Source organism: Diceros bicornis, chromosome 10 (genome assembly GCF_020826845.1).
Source record: "Diceros bicornis minor isolate mBicDic1 chromosome 10, mDicBic1.mat.cur, whole genome shotgun sequence".
Lineage (NCBI taxonomy): Eukaryota > Metazoa > Chordata > Mammalia > Perissodactyla > Rhinocerotidae > Diceros > Diceros bicornis.
In genome coordinates, this window is record NC_080749.1 from 21,363,771 (window position 1) to 21,385,502 (window position 21,732).

Consider the following 21,732-nt stretch of genomic DNA (forward strand, 5'->3'; position numbering starts at 1 on the left):
CTTTCCTATACCCATTATGCCCTATTACTTTATAAAAGGGCAGGTTACCTTGGGTTTAAACTGTCTTGCAAAGAGAAGATACCTCCTGATATCATCAAGGGAATAGACACGATCAATCGAATCCTCAATTCTTGAATGCAGGTCTACTATACGCCTGGCAATGGCATAATCTGTAACCTAATTCAGAACAAGAAAATCACTTTGATCAGTCACAGCAATATCCACTTCAGACTGTCCTAGGCATTAAGAAATTATTTACAGCTAAAAACAAGCTCTAATATGTCACTGAAAGATGTATTAATGGGTATCAAGCTTCTGAGGAAAGTTTGGTACCAGTTTCATTTAAAATCAAAATTTTAAATGCATACCTTTGCTCCACTCTAAGAATATTCCTGAAGGAATTAACTAACTTTAATCATAACAGTAGAATTAAGATTTCTAGGGCCAGCAGTATATGCCAAGCACTGTTGCCTTGTGTCTAGAAGCATTAACTCATGCAACCCTCATAAAAGCCTTATTAGGTACATAATATTATCTTCCTTTTATAGATGAGTAAATTGAGGGCCAGAGAGGTTAAGTAACTTGCCCAACATCATAGTTAGTAAGTGATGGAGCCAGGATTTGAAGAGTCTAGCTTCAGAGTCCATGCTCTGAGCCACTACATTATACTGGAGCTTGTGAATATATGAAGACAATCATCATAGAATTGTAACATTGAAAAAAATAAAATCATACTAAAAATATTCTCAAAGAAAATATTCTCAATTTATTCTCAAAGGGTATAGAAAAAAACACGTAGACAGAGAGCAAATGATAAAGCAAATGGGGCAAAATGTTAATATGTGAATCAAATAAAGAGTGGGTACTATATGCACTATTCTATTTCTTGTAACTTTTCTATAAGTTTGAAATTATTTCCAACAAAAAGTTAAAAAACTAATTTAATGAATCATGTACAAACACAAATATATGAAAATCAGACAACTCCCAGCTATGGAGGGTGCGGGGTTTTGGGTCAAATATTTATATGGATTTGTGAAGGAAAAAAACAAACCAAAACATAAAAAAACTAAAACTCCCCCAAACATTCACATAATGGAAGGCAGCTTTTATTTAGATAATATTTAAAGTTTCACTGCAAGTAAGAGGTATGCATTGTGCCTAATGCATGCTCAACAATTAAAAGTATACCTATGATATGAGCTTCTACAGAATGTCATTTTTTTTTTTATAATTTTATTTATTTTTCCCCCAAAGCCCCAGTAGATAGTTGTATGTCATAGCTGCACATCCTTCCAGTCGCTATATGTGGGATGCGGCCTCAGCATGGCCAGACAAGCAGTGCATCGGTGCGCGCCTGGGATCCGAACCCAGGCCACCAGCAGTGGAGCGCATGCACTTAACCGCTAAGCCATGGGGCCGGCCCGCAGAATGTCATTTTGTAATTCTGTGCACATCTTAGCTGTGCAATGTTGTTAAATATTTAAGTCTAAGTATAAATATCTCTAATACTAACGTGTTAGAATTTAAGTAAATTCACAATTTTACATTCAATCTTAAAACTGTTACGTAATTAAGAAAAAAAAGTGATACACATTCAACAACTTGATGGGAAGATATAGGAAGACAAGATTTGGAAAAAAAAACCCCACCAAACCCAAAGGAACAAAAATCTTCTTATAAAAATCTTAAAAAGTATAGCTGGGAATTAACTGTAATATGTTTCCTTTTTTCTTTCGAGAATTAAAAAACAGTAACAAAAACAAAAAACTTGATATTCCTCAACACAATTAGATGGAACCATTAATTCAAGTGACTTTATTTTGAGTTGCTTAACAAAAATCCTTTGCCCAACCCTGCGCCACTCTGAGAGAAAGGAAAGGTTAGCGCAGACACACGTACCAGCTGTTCAGGGGTACATCTTCCAGCCTTGTCTCACTCAATCACTCAAATTGGAAATAACAAAGGAAGCTAAGAGCCACAGCTCACATGGTTACCTCATTACATTCATCCACAAGTATAAAGAAGAGATCAAATCGGGACATGATGGGAGCTGACAAATTTATATTCTGCTTCAGTGATTTCGATCTGTCATAGTGTCCACTGATTGGGTTTGCTGCTGCCAAAATGGACGTCCTGGCATTCAGAGTAGCCTGACCACAAGAGAAAAGAATCGTGAATAGTTTAAAAAGACACTTGAAATAGCCAATAAACATATCACAAAATACTCCATCTCACTCATAATTAACTAAATGCAAACGAAAATAGTAAGATATCATTTTTCACCTATTGAACCATCAAAATTAAAGTGTGATAATATACAGCAAACAGGCACTCCCATGGGATGTTGGTGGTATGATGTGCACACCCTTTAAGCCAGCAATTTCTTTTTTTTTAGAATTTATTATTTTTTTAATTTTATTTATTTATTTTTTTCCCCCAAAGCCTCAGTAGATAGTTGTATGTCATAGCTGCACATCCTTCTAGTTGCTGTATGTGGGACGTGGCCTCAGCATGGCCGGAGAAGCAGTGCGTCGGTGTGCGCCCAGGATCCGAACCCGGGCCGCCAGTAGCAGAGCGCACACACTTAACTGCTACGCCATGGGGCCGGCCCAAGCCAGCCATTTCTTGACAGGAATTTATCTTGCAGCTAGGTACAGGAAGACATGTGTTCAAGGATGTGGACTATAATATTGTTTGTAATACGAAAGGCTAGAAATGACCCAAATGCCACTCTATAAGAGTCTAATAAGCCAAATTGGGGTAAATACAATTGAAAATCATGGAGTAATAAAAAAAACAAAGTGGATCTAATAGGTACTGGTATAGAAAGATTGCCAAACTAAGACTATGAAGTTAAATGAGCAAGAAACAAAACTGTATGTATTATGCTTATTTATGTATAAGATATTCCTGAAAGGGGCATAAACTCAGCAGATACTTCTGAGTATCTATTGTGTTGGGAGTTGCAAGGGAAGATTTCTCTTTTTAATTTATATTTTAGTGTACTGCTTCAATTTTCTTTACCTGAATGTATTACTTTTATTTAAAAAGTTTGGTTTCTCTCTAATGCTGGTTACAATAATGTATTTATTATTTTCATTAAATAATCTGTCAACTTTGATTACTTTTGTTATAATCGGAAGCATGCTTTATTAAAGAACATAGAAGCTTTGTGGAAATTTTGAGAAGTGAAGTGCTAAAAATTTCACCTCTACTTTCTGTCATAGCAATACATTTTCACAGTACCCTAAGTAGCACCTATAATTTGGATTAATAATCCTTAGGGTTGTGTTTTCCATTTCAAAGAACAGCATTTCATGTTGAAGTAATATATTTTAGCCAGGTGAATGTCTCTAGAGCTACATTAATCTACAAGACTAAGGCACAATACAGTGGAACAGACCTGGATACACGTACCTTCACTCCTGCTTTGGTAATGGAGATGGTCTGCTGTTCCATAGCTTCGTGAATAGCAACTTGATCCCGCACATCCATCTTATCAAATTCATCAATACAACATACACCCTGCACCAAACAAATCTAGCCTAAGAAACTGCCTTTCAGATGTCAAATGGCAAGTAAACTCAAAGTTTGCTACTACACAGACCTTTCCATTCTCTAAACAACTGTAAGATAGGTAAGTAAGCAATCCTAATTCTCTCTACTAGAGTAAGGTAGTTCAATAGATCTCAGAGCTAGAAGGAACCACATGCTTCTGACTCATTTTAAACTAAGAGCAAGACCAAAAACACAAAGTCAGTTATTTCACTCTCACTCAACATCAAAACATTATGCAAATCTTACGGTCAAAATATTCCAGGTAGTCTTAGCATTGTTTTTAGGCTGGGCAAGTGAAGCGTGAAGTTGGAACATAAAGTTTATAAGCATGTATAGCTACACCTTGTATGCATTCACAGCTCTAAATGACGTAGGTCAAATACATGTAAAATGCAATAGACATACTCAGAGAGATGTCAGAGTCTAGTAAGGAAAAAAAGCTGGGAAGTACTAGTTACAGCAACCACACATGCTCAGGGCAGGCAATGCAATCTAGAGAAGTTCATAAAGTGCTGATTAATGATGACAATTCCAATTAAATTCTAGATTAATAAAAGTATGAATTATTTACTAAAAATGTTTTTTTTTAAGGACAGATTTTTAAGAAACTTATAGGCCTTCACTGATAGGGTAGGGGATATTTGGATTTCTTTATATCCAAGAGCGTAAAATGTTCTTACATTATCAGCCAGCATCAAAGCTCCAGCCTCAATGACAAACTCATGAGATTCTTCATCTCTCACAACAGCGGCAGTTAAGCCAGCAGCACTGGATGCTTTGCCACTGGTGTAGACAGCTCTGGGACTGAACTCCTCCACGTGCCTGTTCAAGGTTATCATGTTCATTAATACATGACTATAAGCATCCTTTCCAGGAATATCAGCTGACAGGGTTTATGTCAATTAAGAATTTAAATTTCTTAAAGAACATTTAAGAGAGGCATTAAACATAAGCAATTCATAAAGACACATGCCACAGATCAAATAGAAAGCCTTTTATCCTTTGGCCTTTTAAATAGATTTAAATCCATTCCTGTCAAATGGAAGATGAAGCGCATACATGAAAAAAGCATCAATTTTAAAAGAAGTCTTTAACAATAAACAGTTTAGCAACAACAATCTATTAGAAGGTCATGTGCTTAAAAAACAAAATAAGACAAAACTAGATGTGAGATTTATTCCAAAAAGACAAGGTTGATTTAACATCTAAAAATCAGTAAAATACCACATTAATATTATAAAATTTAAGAACCATCTCAATAGATGCAGAAAAAGCATGCGACAAAACCCAACACCCTTTCAAGATAAAAACTCAACAAACTAGGAATAGAAGAGACTTTTCCTCAACCTGATAAAGGGCATCTATGAAAACTCCCAGCTAACATCATACTTAATGGTAAAAGGCTGAATGCTTTCCCCCTAAGATCAGGAACAAGACAGAGGTGTCTGCTCTCACAACTTCTATTCGACATTATACAGATTGGTCTAGGCAGGGCAATTAGGCAAGAGAAAGAAAAAGGCATCCAGATTTGAAAAGAAGAACGACTATCACTATTTGCAGATAACATGATCTTATTGACAGAAAATCCCATGGAATCCACTAAAACAGTGAGAACTAATAAATGAGTTCTTGAAGGTTGCAAGATAAAAGATAATCAATTGTATCTCTTGCAATGAAATACACTTGCAATGAACAACCCAAAAATGAAAATAAGAAAACAGTTCTGGGGCGGGCCAGGTGGCGTAGTGGTTAAGTTCATGCACTCCGCTTCAGCGGTCTGGAGTTTGTGGGCCCGATCCCGGGTGCAGTTCTATACACCGCTCATCAAGCCATGCTATGGCGGTGTCCCACATACAAAATAGAGGAAGACTGGCAACCAATGTTAGCTCAGGGCCAATCTTCCTCACCAAAAAGAAAAAAAAAGTTCCATTTACAATAGCATCAAAAAGAATAAAATACTTAAAGCTTATACTTTAAAAACTACAAAACGTTGAAAGAAATAAAGAAGACCTAAATAAATGGAAAGATATTCCACGTTCACAGATCAGAAGACTTAATGTTGTTAAAAAGCCAATACACCTCAAACTGATCTACAGGTTCAATGCAATCCCTATTAATATCATGGCTGGCTTCTTTGTAGAAACTGACAAGCTGATCCTAAAATTCACATGGAAACTCAAGGAACCCAGAATGGCCAAAACAATCTGGAAAAAAAAGAAAAAAACAAACAGAGTTGGACGACTCACACTTTCCGATTTTAAAACTTACTACAAAGCTATAGCAATCAAGACAGTGTGGTACTGGCCTAAGGACAGACACAGAGATAAATGAAATATAACTGAGAGTCCAGAAATAAACCCTCACATTTATGGTCAACTGATTTTCAACAACAGTGCCAAAACAATTCAATGGGGCAAAAGAATAGTCTTGATTTTGAAACAACTAGATATCCACATACAAAAGAATAAAGCTGGTCCCCTACTTCACGCCATATACAAAAACTAACTCAAAATGGATCAAGGACCCAAACTTAAGAGAATTAAATTTAAAGTCAATAAAAGTATAAATAAAAGAATCAAAAGCAGGGACCTCAACAGATACTTGGCACACCAATGTTCACAGCAGCATTATTCACGATAGCTCAGAGATGGAAACAACCCAAATGTCCATCGATGGACAAATGGATAAACAAAATAGGATAAATACATACAATGAAGCATTATTCAGTCTTAAAAAGGAAGGAAATTCTGAGACATTTTATAACATAAATGATCCTTGAATGTATTATGCTAAGTGAAATAAGCCAGTCACAAAAGGACAAATACAGTATGATTCCACTTGTATTAGGGACCTAGAATAATCAAATTCAGAGATAGAAAGTAGAATGGTGGTTGCTAGGGGATGGGGAGAGGGGGAAATGGGGAGTTATCGTTGAATGGAAACAGAGTTTCAGTTTGGGAAGACAAAAGAGTTCTGGAGATGGATGGTGGTGATGGCTGCACAACTTGAATGTACTTAATGCCACTGAACTGTACACGTAAAAATGTTTAAAATGGTAAATCTCATATATATTTTACCATAATAAAAAAAATGGTAAAAACTTATTCACTAATATTCATAGCAGCATTGTTTATAAAAGACAAAGCGGACAATCCAAATGTCCATTAACTGATGAATAGATAATTAAATGTGGTATATACATATGACAGAATATTAGTAGGCAATAAAAGGAAATGAAGTACTGATGCATGCTGCAACATGGCTGAACTTTGAAAACATTAAGCTAAATGGAAGGAGCCAGTCACAGAGGACAACATAGTATATGATTCCATTTACATGAAATGTCCAGATAGAGACACTGAAGTAGATTAGCAGTTGCCTATGGCTAGGGGAGAGAATGAAGAGTGACTGCTAGTGGGTACAGAATTTCTTTTTGGGTGATGAAAATGTTTTAAACTTAGTTTGGTGATGGTCACACAACTCTGTGAATATACTAAAATCATTGAATTGTACACTTTAAAGGAGTAAATTTTATCATATGTAAATTATATTGCAATAAAGATCTAAAAACCTCACTAGATACAAAAAGTTATTTTTGTCTAAGATAACCATGTATAACACAATACTGTTATCAGAGGCAACACTGTAGTATATCTTTTTGTGGTGGTGGCAGGAAGCGCAGGGGGAAGAGGCAGAAGAGGAAATGAAGAGAAAAAAAGAATTCCTTTTAACATAGGACTATTATCTAAATCTAGAACTCAGTCCCTGATATACTTGAAAGAAATAGTATTTACTGATAAAACTCCAAACCAACTAAAAACGTTCTATATTCTAGAACAGTGCCATGTTAAAAATTTCCTGAACTAATAAAGGAAAGACAGTTTGATACAGTATGAAGAACACATGCTTTGCAGTCAAATATATCTGAGTTCTAATATTCATGGCTCAGCATCACTTGTCAGCTATGAGAAGTCGGGCAATTTACTGAGGCTCAGAGAAGTTTTGTTTGCCTCCCTGAAAAAAGAGGATAATATTACATGCCTGTCTGGTGCTGCTAGGATAAGACATACACATATACATAGCACGATGAACACGGCAGGTGCTCAAAAACTGGTTGCTATTATTTTGACCTCTAAGTTTCTTATAAGTTTGAAAGTAAGTAAGTATTATAGCTTCTAAAAACAAGCAAAAATTGCCTCATCCTCATAGCACTGCTTTTGGAAAGCACGTCCTATTTAAGAACCTTAAAGATGTTTGTATTTTTAGTCTCTGCAATCCTATGCCTAGGAATTCACCCAAAGGAAAAAAATAAAATAAAAATTTATATACATTGTGATGTTCACTTTATCAATATCTGTAATCATTAAAATAAACTACTCTGTTAAATTGTCTAATGACAGGATAGGGAAATGATTTTGTAAGATATAGTACACCAACAAAAAACAACTGTGAAAATAAAGAAACATGAAAAAATACTTAGGGTAAATTAAAATTAAAAATATGTATGCTGTGATTTATAACCATGAAAATACATATTCCTGTATTCAAAGACCTTTATACAAGCGTTATTCAAAGATATTATACAAAGAATAAAAGAATTCTATGTGGGATTGGGATTACACGCAATTTTTCCCTATTCCAAAAAATTGTAAAATGTTACATTCTATTAAACAAATTAAATTGTGTTTAATCTGAGAGAGTTATATATTCGACATGGTCATAATAAATACTCCTGCTCTAGTAAAGGCACACTGACTGCATTCTTGGTAGCACAGACGGCCTGGAACTATGCACATGGTTTTTCTTGCTATATTACCTCAAGCAAACACTTACTTGAGAAACTGGCTCTTAGCTGTACTTGGGTCACCAACAATGCAAACATTTATGTCCCCTCGAAGAGAGGTCCCTTCGCCTGTTGTCTTTGGAACACCACCAAAGAGCATCAGCAGAACACCCCGTTTTACTTCATCATTGCCTGAAACGAAAACCAAAGGTATTTTTCAACATGAGGTTAAACAGCTTCGCAGGAAACTACAAAGGCATGTTTACCAATCAAAAGAGCAGAGACAGCTGAAGCAAAGTATAAGACTGGAACAAAAATACCTGCTTCTTGTAATCTTGTTTTTTGTTCTGTGAACTTCAAGTCACCTCCCACTGTCCCAATGTCTTCACCTATACCACAGATGTCACAGATGCTGATGTTCACCATTCTAAGAGCCCTTCCTTGCCCGTAAGTCCTACTTCCTACTCAAGGCCTTTCTAGATGTTGTAGTCCTCAAATACCTCTCCCCATAAATAAACTATGTCCACCACAGCCTACCACATTTGCTAGTTCTTTCTCAAGGCAGGTCTTGTAGTTCCATCGAGAGTTTGAGGAAATGGTCCATGACTTACTTCTTTTGTATAACCAACAATGACCAGTGCTGAATGTAAATACATGCTAATTGAACTGATATGAATTAAATAAGATGTCGAGTGTGATTTACAGCTGCTTCTAAGAACTGTTTATAAATGCAATACAAGAAGGAAATGCACAATTTAAAAAAAAAACACTGGATCTTTAGAAATATGCTATTAAAAGAAACATTTTTCTGTGCTAATTATTATGACTTTCTGCGAACTCCATCAACAAAGTGCTAGGCACACTTACACAAACCACTCCTTAAAAATAGAAAATCAAAAATCCTTTCCACAAACAATATTTCTCTGACTCATGACCTATGAAACGAATGTGTTGGAGGTATGGTAGTTTTTAAATAGTTCACAAATTCTCCTTATTTCAAGATGGAGCTTATTTCTCCTTTTCTTAAGTGTGGCTCGACTTAGTGACTTGCTTCTAACAAACAGCATATGGTGAAAGTGAAGGTGTGGCTGCTGAGACTAGGTCCCAAGAAGCATTTTGCTTCCTCTTTGATTTGCTCTCTTGGATCACATGCTCTGGAGGAAGCCAGCTGCTGTGTTGTGAGGACACCCATATAGCCCTATGGAAGAGATTCATGTGGCAAGGAATTGAGGCTTCCAGCTAACAAGGAGCACTAACAGGTTAAGCCACGTGAGTGAGCGCCCTTGTAAGTGGATTCTCCAGCCCCAGTCAAGTCTTCACATGACTGCAGCCCCAGCTGATGTCTTGGCTACAAACCCATCAAAGACTGAGCCAGAATCACCTAGCTAAACTAAGCCTCCCTCAAATTCCTGAACCACAAACTGTATGAGATAATGTTTGTTGTTTTAAGCCATTAAGTTCTGGGGTAATTTGTTAATTAGATTAATCTGTGGGGAGAGTGCAGCAGTATAAAAATTTTGACACCTACTTATTATAAGGAAGGACACACTGAAATCCATAAAGGATTATTAACAGAAAGGATTTTAGTTCAATTTCATTGGCCAAATATTTAGATAGAAAAAAAAAAACCAGTTAATTTTCAAAGATTAAAAATATATACCTAAGAGAAACACCCTTAATCTCCTGAGTTCTTGCCATAACTCCAATTAAGTATGGAAGATAAGGATGGAAAAAAACAAGGGTAAAGCATGAGGCCTGAAAATTTAGTCAGATCCTTCAACATAAGATTTTAATGACTGTGAGCAGCTAGCAACCAAACGCCAAGAAAATGTGAAAAAAGAAACCACCAAAGCTACAGGCATAGTACATCTAACCAAGAAACACCACACAATCTCCATCTCTGAAAGTTAAAAAGAAAAACGATCAGGATATTAATCTAGCATATTGGAAAATACTTAAGTGCAGTTTTGCCCTAAAGCCAGGAAAAGAAGACTAAGTGATCTTTTTTTTTTTAAAAAAAAACTGTGGTAAATTATACACCATAAAATTTACCATTTCAACCATTTTTAAGTGCATAGTTCAGTGGAATTAAGTACATTTGCTATGTTTTATAACCATCACTCCTACCCATTTCCAGAACTTTTCATCATCCCAAATAGGAACTCTACACATTAAACAATAACTCCCCATTCCCTCCACCCACCAGGTAACCTCTTTCTACTTTCTGTCTCTATAAATTTGCCTATTCTAGGTACCTCATTGTAAGTGGAATCATATATTTGTCCTTTTGTAAATGACTTTTTAGGACCCCTTCTAAACCTACTAAAAAACTTTCATGATCTGATTTGTATGCTTTAACAAATCACTTGTCGCTGTTTTATAATCATTATTTTGATTTCAAGTTTATGTCACAAATGGATAGAACTCTTACCATGTATAGTAGGGAACAGGCTGGTACAAAGATTGTGGTATAGATTTTTATCTTGACTCATTTCAAACACTTTCTCCCACTCCTTCACAGTCATTTGGTTCTTAATGCTCTCAGCAGTCTGTTCCTCATCTCGGAGCTCTTTCCCTCCAAACTGAGAGATGGAGAAGAAAGAAAAAAGTATTAGAATACAGTCAAAATAATGTGAAAGAGAGGAACTTCATTACAAACAAAATATAGCCTGGGAGGTCAACTTCAGAATCTCTTGACTATAAAAGTTAAAAAAAAAAATCCCCAAATTAGTAAGGCCTCAGTTAATCAAGATACTGAAGAGTTTGTCATTTGTCCAAATGAATTAAAATTTAATGGATTAAAATTGAATTAAAAACAACAGAAAAGGTATCATCATTGTTTTGTATTGCTATCTAAATGAATCTGAATGCTCAAGAGATAAGCCACAATAATATACTAATCACTGATATGAAGATGAAATGAAGTAACAGAGTATCACGTTCACCCCTCTTTTTCCAATACTGGATGATTTTCCAAACCCTTTCTCACTGCTTTCCCATTCAGGACCCAGAATCAAGTTCTGAACAACTATAACACTAGGAGTCCATCACTCTCAGAAGCAGCCATTTACTCTACTTCCCAGATTACTAAATCTTCCTATTTATACTTTCTCCAGGAGCATGACACAGGAACTGTGATACTTAAAGAACAAAAAAACCCACAAAACACTGTGGATAATTTGTACCAATGCTCTTAAAGCATTGAGCTCTTATGTATGAAAACAAATAAGACATTTCCTCAAGGTCAGAAAGACGGACATGAAAAGATTTGGTTTTAAAACTAAAGAATCAAATCTCAACTCAAACCCCTACCTTTAACACTGACTAGGTAACTCAGATGCTTCAGAAGCCTATAACTTGTGGCAGCCTCAGGGGAGGTCTTTCTCAAGCTTTGCCATTCTATTAAGAAGACTCACCCTTGGGTTGGTTGGTGCAACAGAGCACGCAAGAAAGACCAGCCTGTATGAAAGGTCCCTAACACCAAGGGCCCGGAGTCCTCGAATGCCTTCTGTCTCATATCCGTCAACACCACTGACACGGGAATTAGTTTCCGCACGTGCTCCTAAAAGATCGAACGATAGGTTGTTTCACAGCTCAAATACTGAAGGTGCTGAGAATCAAAATTGCTCAAATAAATGAAATCTATAAATCCAAAGGTTTTATTCAGGTTTTGAAATTTTTCAGAACAGTACCTTTTGTAGCAAAATCAATTTCTTTTTATTCTCATCATACTTGCTCACCCTCTGATTGGCAACCAAAAATAAGACAAGGAAGATTCGAGAAGCTAGCTACTCTGTGGTTCAGGTAATTGCAAATTTGTCAAATTGGAGCCACAGATTACTGACCTGGTGTGCTAAGCTTAGAGACGTCAGGTACAACAATCAGTGTCCCTGTAAAGTCACACTTGTCACCAGCTTGAGCTGACTCTACAGCTTCAGCCCTCAAGATCACTTCTAAACTGCGGGGGATACTCCCTCGAGGAAGCTCAGCTTGAGTCTCTTGAATTCGAACCTATAACGAAGACAAATAAATGGCCAAGAATGAGAGGAGATATCTTTCAAATGCCATACAATCTCAATTAAATGCCACAAATATTGACATGTTCTAAACTATCTTACCGTTTGCAGACTTTTGACATGTGCCAACATTCATCTTAAAAATTCTCTACCCTGAAATTCCTTTCAATTTGGCAAGAGCTTACATCTATTTAACTATTTACTAGCAGTTCATTTTTACTCATTAAACAATAGTTTCTTTATCCATTCATCTGTTGGATGGAAACTAGGCTTTTATTGGCGAACATGATGTAGTCCACACAGAAGTTGAAATATAATGATGTACACCTGAAATTTATATCATGTTATAAACCAATGTTACCTCAAAAAAAAGAGTTTTTTTCCTCTTTGTTCAAATTGACTACGTAGTTAAAAATCCGTTCTGTGTTCCATCTTCCTCTAAATTTGCAAGGAAATTTTATGAAAAATTTCATATACTTTATACCCCCTACCTCCACGTAACTGTTAAACACTACTTAGATAAACACAGACATATTTTTACTGTATTATTTGAAAAAAGTTGTAAACAGCAAGATACCTCACTATTTTAGCACTCATCTTCTGAGAATAAAGACAATCTCCTATGTAACCACAATACCATTATCATACCAGGAGAATTAAGTAATATTTAATTCCCTAATGTCTTCTATTACCTAGTCCATCTTCAAATTTCCCCAGCTGTCAGGAATGTCCTTTATTACAGCTGTTTTTTCCCCCCAAATCAAGACCCAATCTAGAGTCATACTTTGTATTTGGTTGTTATATCATGTTCTTTTTCAAATACAAAGCATCTCTTATCCAAAGGTGTTGGTAGAGTATATGCTTCTTATAAACTAAGCATCAGATGAATATATGAAAACTAAGTAAGGACTAAAAACTGAATTCAATATTAATTATTTCAGTCTGGTACTCATTCTCCTATGCTTGAGTGCTTGAGCTGCTGCAACTTTTCTTTCCTCTTTGCATATCCTAGAGTTACTAAGTCCTGCTGAGATTTGAGATGACCCCTCCTTCACTCTTACAGCTACCATCCAACTCTTGCCCAGGTAACTACAATCGACTAATTATTAGCCTCTTGTTGAATACTACACTCATTAATCTTCCTTTAAAAAAGAAAAATCCCCCGAAAATATATTCCCCTTGCTTATCAAGATAGGTCCAAACTTCTCAACCTGAGATTTAAGGTCCAAATCCCCCATGCCTCATACCAAATCATCTCTCAGAGTATCTCCAATTTGGCTCCTCTACTTCAATCATGATAATCCTCATTGCTATTCACAAACATGTTCATTTTTGCCCCTCCTTTTATTCATGCCTTCCTCCCTCCTTACCACTAACTTGAAGTCTTATACCAACAAGCCTCTACTTCTCCAAAGTTTTCTTAACTCTAGTTGATCATCGTCATCATAATAATGGTTACTGTTTATTCCGTGACAAATACATTTTGTCACAGGTGGAAGGAGTTTCCAATCCAAGTTATTAAAGGTTAAAACATTTATATACTGATAACTGAAATTTGCATTTAGAGTTCTTGGCTTAAATCTGTTGTCACGTTTGACTTGACTTACATAAAAACCGAGTTTAACATTGTCTACCTAAGCTTTTGCAAGGGCCTAGAAATGAATTATCAGCATAGGCTGAATCTGACATAAACAGAAGTTAATAAATACCTTTTGAAAATCAACAAATCTTGATTTATTTGTATCCAACAGGAATCTCCTTCTGTTGGCACAAACTGGATTTCGGCAGATGTTTGGCTGTGTGTACTTGAACTGTTGTTCTACATCCTTGATCACTGTCTGACAGTCCAAGCACAGGAAAGTTCCACTCACAAGCTCAGGGTGAACTGGGTGAGTCCGCACCACCTGCCCACTGATGCGAGTGAGCAAACCAATTCTGGATGAAGTGAGCTCTCGAATTCTGTTTAAAGACAGATGTCCCATTAGTAAATATTCATTTCCAAACTAAGAAGTTTTTCTGTTTTAATGAGAGAATATTCAGTGATAATTAATGCTTAAAAAAAAAAAAAGAAACAAGGTATTCTTTGGACTCTCCCACAAGAATGATTTAGTCAACATGCCCATTCCTAAATCACACAATATATATTCTATTCACAACAAAATACACAAATGAACATGAAAAACTAAATAAGGGACACCAAAGAAATGAAATTACAATTATAAAACAGGATGATTCCATTTTTGTTTTATATGCAGATATATTTTTTGCTTACCTATAATTTCTAAATAAGCATGTACTACTTTCATAGTAAAGTTAATCATGGGAAAAAATTTTATACTTAGAAGTTCAGAAACACTTCCTTTACTTCACAAACCCATTTTAAATTAAATAACTTGGTAATTTTATAAGTAATTTCAGCACTTTTACGTTTTCAAAATATCACTTCAATTCCTTCCAGTTAATGTATTCTTTAAATAACTGCTAGTAGGAAAAACTGTTTAATAGTTATGCCATTTAAGCTCTGACAAAAATTTCCACAGATTTATGAATTTCTGTGACTGTTCTCAGTTTTTGTATTTTCTTGCTTGACTAATTCTTTTCCCAAATGTCTCCTAAAAGGTGTTCTAAAATATGATAATCCCCAGAAATTGCTTCATTTAACTTACTTCTCATCCCATCTCCCTAGAAAAATATATTTCTCCTAAACTCAACTTTCTAGATAACTGGGTATAACTCTTTACAGATCTAAGATCACAACCTCTCGAGTTTTCTGACAATTAAGTGATGCCTATACTATTTTGTGAATTCCTTTTCTTCCAAAGAAGCGTTTCTTACTTGTGTCTGGTAGGTAGGTCCTGGAATGCAACATAAAAATCCTTGGCAAGAGGGATTTCTTTACGGTCTTTGACAAAAGTTTTCAAGGCCCGACATAAGTAAGGGTAAACTCTGAAAAGCAAACAAACAAACAAAATCAACTGATATCTTCAAGAGGCTTAGCAAGGCCTCCTTCCCTTTTCATGCTTGCCAACAGCTGAGACTAAGAAATTTTTGGTTACAACCAAGTCTTAAAACTTTTTTTGTTTTAAAACCCAATCCTTTATTTTTTTCTTTTCTTTATTTTATTTTAGTTTTTGTGAGGAAGACCAGCCCTGAGCTAACATCTGTGCCAATCCTCCTCTTTTTGCTGAGGAAGATCGGGCCTGGGCTAACATCTGTGCCCATCTTCCTCTACTTTATACAGGACGCTGCCACAGCACGGCTTGACAAGCAGTGCGTCGGTATGCGCCCAAGATCCGACCCTGCTAACCCCGGGCCGCTGCCACAGAGTGCGCACATTTAACGGCCATGCCACCGGGCCAGCCCCCCAAGTCTTAAAATTTAACTATGCAAGACACTTCTATTATCTACTCTAGTCGTTTAGAAGCCTCTTTCAATCCTCTCACTCTTATCCCATCACAAATAGATCTAAGACAATAGAAACATCAAAGATAAAATGCTCTACCCAAATATCTACTATCTTTAAATAAGCATTTAGAACTCACACTGCAGGCCACTACTCTGTCCAAAATGACTCTACCTGAATAATCTGGGCAGTTTACAAACTAGCAAGGCAGCATCCCATTTGGTGTCAAAGCCCAGTATATCTTTCTAGGTTTAATTCTTGATTGGTAAGAAAAGGATGAGGGCAGGGGAGGAATTTGTCTACTGATACGAGAGCAAATTCACAGAAATGCTCCATATAACTGGTTAGACTGAAGCATGCATGTCCTCTGGATATAAGCTCCCAATAGGTGCTGCAGGTTGGTTTGTTTAAGCAGTGGGATCTGGAAGTCCTCTGAAAAATTAGCTACTTTCAGGAGACAGAACTCCTGTTTGGTCTGTGCATGAGGTAAGGGCATAGGCGTTTCTACCACCAACCCTCATTTTCTACCTCCCTCTTACTTGTCAGTACAACTTTTCCTGTTGCATACTTTCTCAATAAACTCTGCTGCTTATCTCTCCAACTATTCTATTTTTTTTTTTTGCTGAGGAAGATTTACCCTGAGCTAACATCTGTGCCAATCTTCCTCTATTTTGTATGTGGGTTGCTGCCACAGTACGGCTGCTGACGAGTGGTGTAAGTTCGCATCCAGGAACTGAACCCAGGCCACTGAAGAGGAGTGTGCTGAACTTAACCACTAGGCCATGGGGCCGGCCCCTCTCTCCAACTATTCTTGATGGTCAGCTATGACTAGAAACATTGAGATGTTTTCTTGAGGTCTCAAGTTTCATTGAGAGCACCAGGTAAAGGAAGAGGACTATGTCTCCTTAGTCCTGGAACATTTCTTTCACAGCTGTCCACATTTATTTTAACCTGATTTTATTTACACAGATTGTCACATTTATTTAATCCAAATGCAGACAAAGATTTGTGTAAAAAGATGTTTCTCGCTTTATATAGCAATTAAAAACAAAATGAAAGCTTAAATTATTAAACATAATGTCTAATTTCTGCCAAATACCAGTCAGCTACCAAAATGTTTTCAACAGATTTTATATGACATGGAAAAATATATTATATTATTAAGTGAAAAGGGCAGGATGCTCTATCTATGTATGATCTCAATAATTACATACACACAGAAATACATCAAAATCTGCCATGAGATCCTTAGGAAACTGCACTTGTGGACTTGGAAGGCTCTTGGAACTTTGTTGCAATGGACCTGCTAATGGTGGTTATCTATTGGTGATAGGATTACAAATGTACCGATGATTCTACTCTCCCTACTTTTCTCTATTTTCTATAATATACACATATTATAATTAGAAAAAAAAATTAAAACTTTAAGGGAAGAAGAACAACAATGTCATTGCTGCAAAAACATCCCTGATCAAGAACAGGATCCACACAATCACTTTCTTAAAACACCTACTCCTGGGGAGGAGGAGGATCAAATGAATGACATAGCAATAGCACTAAACGCCTGACACAAAGTAAGCTATCCTCTTAAAACCTGGGAAAACCATATAGAAAGCAAAGGTTTTCAACATTTGCATGTGAAAAATATTCAGCTCCACAAAGGCCTAAATTAGTTCAGAGCAGCACTAAAATGACCACTGGCTGTATCAAAGGGCCTCTGTGACAGCTGCCCTTCTGCCTCACAAATGAACACTTCCAACTTCCAGTACAGGTAGAGCTGGCCTCCCAGGCTCCATGCCTACTTAAAGTAGAGAAGATTAATACACCCATACCTATAGAACTCCTCTTGAATAGTAGTGGAAAGTTGCTGGTTAAATTGTTCCAGGTCCACAAAACTCACAACCAATGTGTTTCTCTCTGGACGAATTAGCTCCTCTGCTAACTGCAAGTACTTAATTTCTCCATCGCTGTTCTGGAACCTGCAGACACATGCAAGACAGAGTAAACTGAAGAACTGGCAGTAAAAAGAAGACTCTGGAACCCTGATAATTCTGTGTATTAGTTAAAGATCATCAGCTTTAGGGTCAGACAGGCCCATTTTAGTAGTTGAATAACTTGGGGCAAGTTATTTATGCCCTCTAAACCTGCCCCTCTCCTTTTTGGAAAAAAAATTAACAACAACAAAAAAAACTGATTAGGACATCACCTTATTTCATAAGATTACTGGGAAGATTAAATGAGAGAATGCCTGTAAAGTGCCTTGTGCAGGGCCTGCAACATAGAAAAACTGGGTCTTCACATTTTAACCTAAATTTCTTGATTTAATATTTTCTCATCAACAAATACTAACTACTTTTATTACTGTTATGTATAATTAAGATTGGAAAATGTTAAAGCAAGAAATTCAAATTAAAATCCAAAGATTCAATTTTTATAGGGAAACTGACAGATTAGTTGCTGATTTAAGAACGAGAATAAAAATACACAGAAATGAGGTGCTTCACTGCCCAAGATCTCAGGAAAACAGAAACATATATATACACAAAATAAAGCTGGTGTGTGCTTGTTTCCAAAAGGAGTATTATACAAACATATTTGCTTTTTGGTCTTTTAACATAACACGCAGATTAGTTTTGAGGTGAAATCAATTCCTTCTCCTATAATAGCATGTTCTAACTCTGTTATATTTACTGAACAACATCTATACGCAAAGTACTATGCCAAAGGTACCTGAAACTGAAAATGACAGTGTTGTTCCTGGGTTGACACTCTCTAGCAGACATTCCTACTAAACAGCGGTACAAGACAACCTAAATGTCCATGACAAATGAATAAAGAAAGAAAATGTGGTATACACATACAATGGAATACTGTTCAGCCTTAAAAAAGGAAATTCTGCAATGTGACAACATGGATGAACCTTGAAGACGGTTAAGCTAAGTGAAATGAGCCAATCACAGAAAGACAAATAGTGCATGATTCTACTTATATAAGGTATCTAAAATAGTCAAATTCATAGAATCAAAGAGTGGAATGGTGGTTGCCAGGGGCTGGAGGAAGGGGGAAATGTGGAGGTACTAATCAACCGGCATTAAGTTTCAGTCAAGCAAGATGAATAAGCTCTAACCTACTGTACAACACTGTACCTACAGTTAACAGTAATATATTGTACAGTTAAAAATCTGTTTAAGAGGGCAGATCGCACGTTAAGTGTTCTTTCCACAATAAAATAAAAAAAGAAAAAGAAAGAAAAAAAAGGAGGAGGTAAAAGAAATGTGATAAGGGAATTTAAACTAATTCTGCTTAACAGGAACATCTGGAAAGGCTTCATGCATCTAAAAGGTGGCACTGGAATTCAGCCTTGAAAGACTTACAATCTTAAAGAAAAACGAGTGGTGGATAGACTGGCTACAGATGTTTGCAAATATGTGGCAAAGTCAGAAAAGGTATGGGGGGGAGTGTGGATGATGACAGGTCAGTTGTGGAAGACGAAACTGGAAAGAGGACTTGTGAAGAATTTGGCCTTTATTCCATAAGCAATGGCAAATCAAAGTTGGTTATTTTGAGAGGGAGTTAACATCTTTTCCCCCAACAAAGTACAGGGATTATTTGTCTTGTTCATCATTGTCCCCAGCATCTAGCTACCTGGTAAACTGCAAGGCAGTGGAGGCAATTATATTATTTGTTGAAATGAAACATTAATTGAGGACCTTTGCAGTGTAGTGTGGTGCCTAGGTGGGGTTAAGGATGGGATTCATATTCAAAATGAAGTGGGTGACAGGTAAAGACATAATGTTACATTACAAGAGATAACGGAAAATGGCATCTTGGGAGCATAAGGGAAGAAAGGATTGGTGCTGCCTGGAAAGTTTATAGGGTTTCACAAAGGAAGTATGAGCCTTTAGCTAGGCTTTAGCTATTCTCCGCTGTCAAGCAGAGAATAACCACCAAAGGTAAGGAACTATAAATTAAATTATGGTTTTAAGTATATTAGAATTTCATAAGACAGCAGAATTATTCACAATCATAAAAGTGTGGAGGCAACCCAAGTGTCCATGGATAGATGAATGGAGAAAGAAAATGTGGTATATACATACAATGAAATATTATTCAGCCTGAAAAAGGAAATTCTGGCACATGCTATGACATGAATGAAACTTGAAGACATTATGCCAAGTGAAATAAGCTGGTCACAAAAGGACCAATACCGTATGACTCCAAGTATATGAAATACCTAAAGCAGTCAAATTCATAGACAGAAAGCAGAACGGTGGTTGCGAGGTGCTGGGGGGCAGGAGGAACGGGGAGTTCTTGTTTAGTGGGTGCAGAGTCTCAGTTTGGGAAGAGGAGTGCTGGAGATGGATGGTGGTGGTGGTTGCATAACAAGATGAATGTATTTAATGCCACCGAACTCTATGCTTAAAAAAGGTTAAACCGGTAAATTTTATGTTATGTATATTTTACTACAATTAAAAAAAAGGATTTTATAAGACATTCCATAGTGTTTCCACTTCATCCTGGAGGCAGCAGAGACCATACTCTCAGGGAAAGCAGTGATGTTATCTACACTATCTAAGAGAAGTAACTGTGGCCGTGGTGGAAAGTCAGGGAGGGGGTTAGGAGAGGTCAGGAGCCTAGAAGGCAACTCAAAAAAAAAGTGGGGGTGGGGGTTGGAAGGAAAGGAAGGAAGGAGGGGATGGAGGGCGTACGTTCAGCTACTTTTAAGCAGGGCAGGGCTCACCCTCACCGAGCAGCTGTCAAACCCCAGGGTTCACTCCAGTACTTTCATCTGCACAGGCCCCGAGGGCTGCGGGGGGCCTCGGGGCTCCCAGCACCCGGGTGCTGGCTGCCTGTCCAATGAGGGCTCCGCCAGGATTCCAAGGCCAGTTCGGCCTCCCGCCCGACCCTGTCGACGCGTGGCCTCTTACTTCTCCTCACCGAGCCTCAGTTTCCGCGCAGGGCACCGGGGCTACACGACCACCGGCCTCACGGGCTGTGAGGACCGAGCGATGGGAGTAAAGCGCTTAGCACTGGGCACTGGGCCCAGCAAGAGTTTGAGGGAGGGCTCGAGATGGACTGTACCCCTGGAAACCAGCCCAGCCCGTCCAGGGCTCCTCGCGGCGGCCAGGCTGAGCCCCAAGTGGGGCGTGGGCCGCTCTGAGAGGCGCGCGACACCTCGGTTCCCGAACACGCAGCGACCCCACGGCCCCCCGGGCTCCGGAAGCGGGGAGGGGCAGTTCCGCGAGGAAGGGGCGCCCGCACACTTACTCCTCCAAGAAGTCCAGGAACAGTTTCTGGCACTTCTCGGCCACCTCGTCGCGGACCTCCAGGTGCTGGCTGCCGGCGACCGGCTCCGCCGCTGCCGCGAGGTCCATGGCTGCCTAGCGCTGACGGGGCCACCACGCTCGACCGCCACAAGTCGCTGCCCCCCGGACGCTGTCGCTTTGCGCGCGCCGCCGCCTCCCCGCCCCTTCGCCCCACCTGGACGTACGGAGCCAATCGTGGCGCAGGAGCCCGGGGGATTTCGCGCCAAACCTGCCCAATGAGCGCGGCTTCTGCCTCAGCCCCGCCCACGGAGCGGGGATTTCGCGCCAAACGCAAAGACCCGGAGAAAGCCGGCGCTTCTGCCTTTGCGCCTGCGCAGTGTGGTCGTGTCCTGGGGAATTTGGCTTCTGGAGCAAGTTGTAAGGTTGGATCTTTGTTCAGGTGTTCAAATGTTCTTCAAATCATTCCACGGTATTAACTGAGCAGTAGGCGTAAGGCTCTGTGAAAGAGAAAAATGAGTAAGAGACCTCCTGCTTGAGCCGTCTGATTGGAGAAAGTAAACAGTAAACCGCTGGGTAAAACTAAAAGAGCCACTAGGGATGTATAGACAGTACCGGCGAGATGGAGGAGTTGGCAGAATCATTCTGGTTGGTGCTGACCGAGGAAAATTAGCCAAATGTTTGACACTGTTGATTAATTCCTCT

The 21,732-nt window shown here is 38.1% G+C and overlaps 1 protein-coding gene across 1 annotated transcript in view; it reads right to left on the reverse strand.

Moving 5' to 3' along the window:
• Window positions 1-21,179, reverse strand: part of MCM6 (minichromosome maintenance complex component 6) — a 31,626-nt gene extending 10,447 nt beyond the window's left edge. Inside the window, exons 1-12 of the mRNA XM_058548887.1 lie at window positions 21,032-21,179; window positions 17,596-17,742; window positions 15,196-15,306; window positions 14,070-14,319; window positions 12,190-12,355; window positions 11,761-11,906; window positions 10,776-10,926; window positions 8,395-8,536; window positions 4,242-4,383; window positions 3,421-3,528; window positions 1,998-2,153; window positions 49-177 (exon numbers count right to left, since the gene is read on the reverse strand). Of these exons, the coding sequence (XP_058404870.1) occupies window positions 49-177; window positions 1,998-2,153; window positions 3,421-3,528; window positions 4,242-4,383; window positions 8,395-8,536; window positions 10,776-10,926; window positions 11,761-11,906; window positions 12,190-12,355; window positions 14,070-14,319; window positions 15,196-15,306; window positions 17,596-17,742; window positions 21,032-21,138 (1,755 nt within the window). The 5' untranslated portion in view covers window positions 21,139-21,179. The remainder of the gene's footprint in view (window positions 1-48; window positions 178-1,997; window positions 2,154-3,420; window positions 3,529-4,241; window positions 4,384-8,394; window positions 8,537-10,775; window positions 10,927-11,760; window positions 11,907-12,189; window positions 12,356-14,069; window positions 14,320-15,195; window positions 15,307-17,595; window positions 17,743-21,031) is intronic.
• Between the last annotated feature and the right edge of the window lie 553 nt (window positions 21,180-21,732).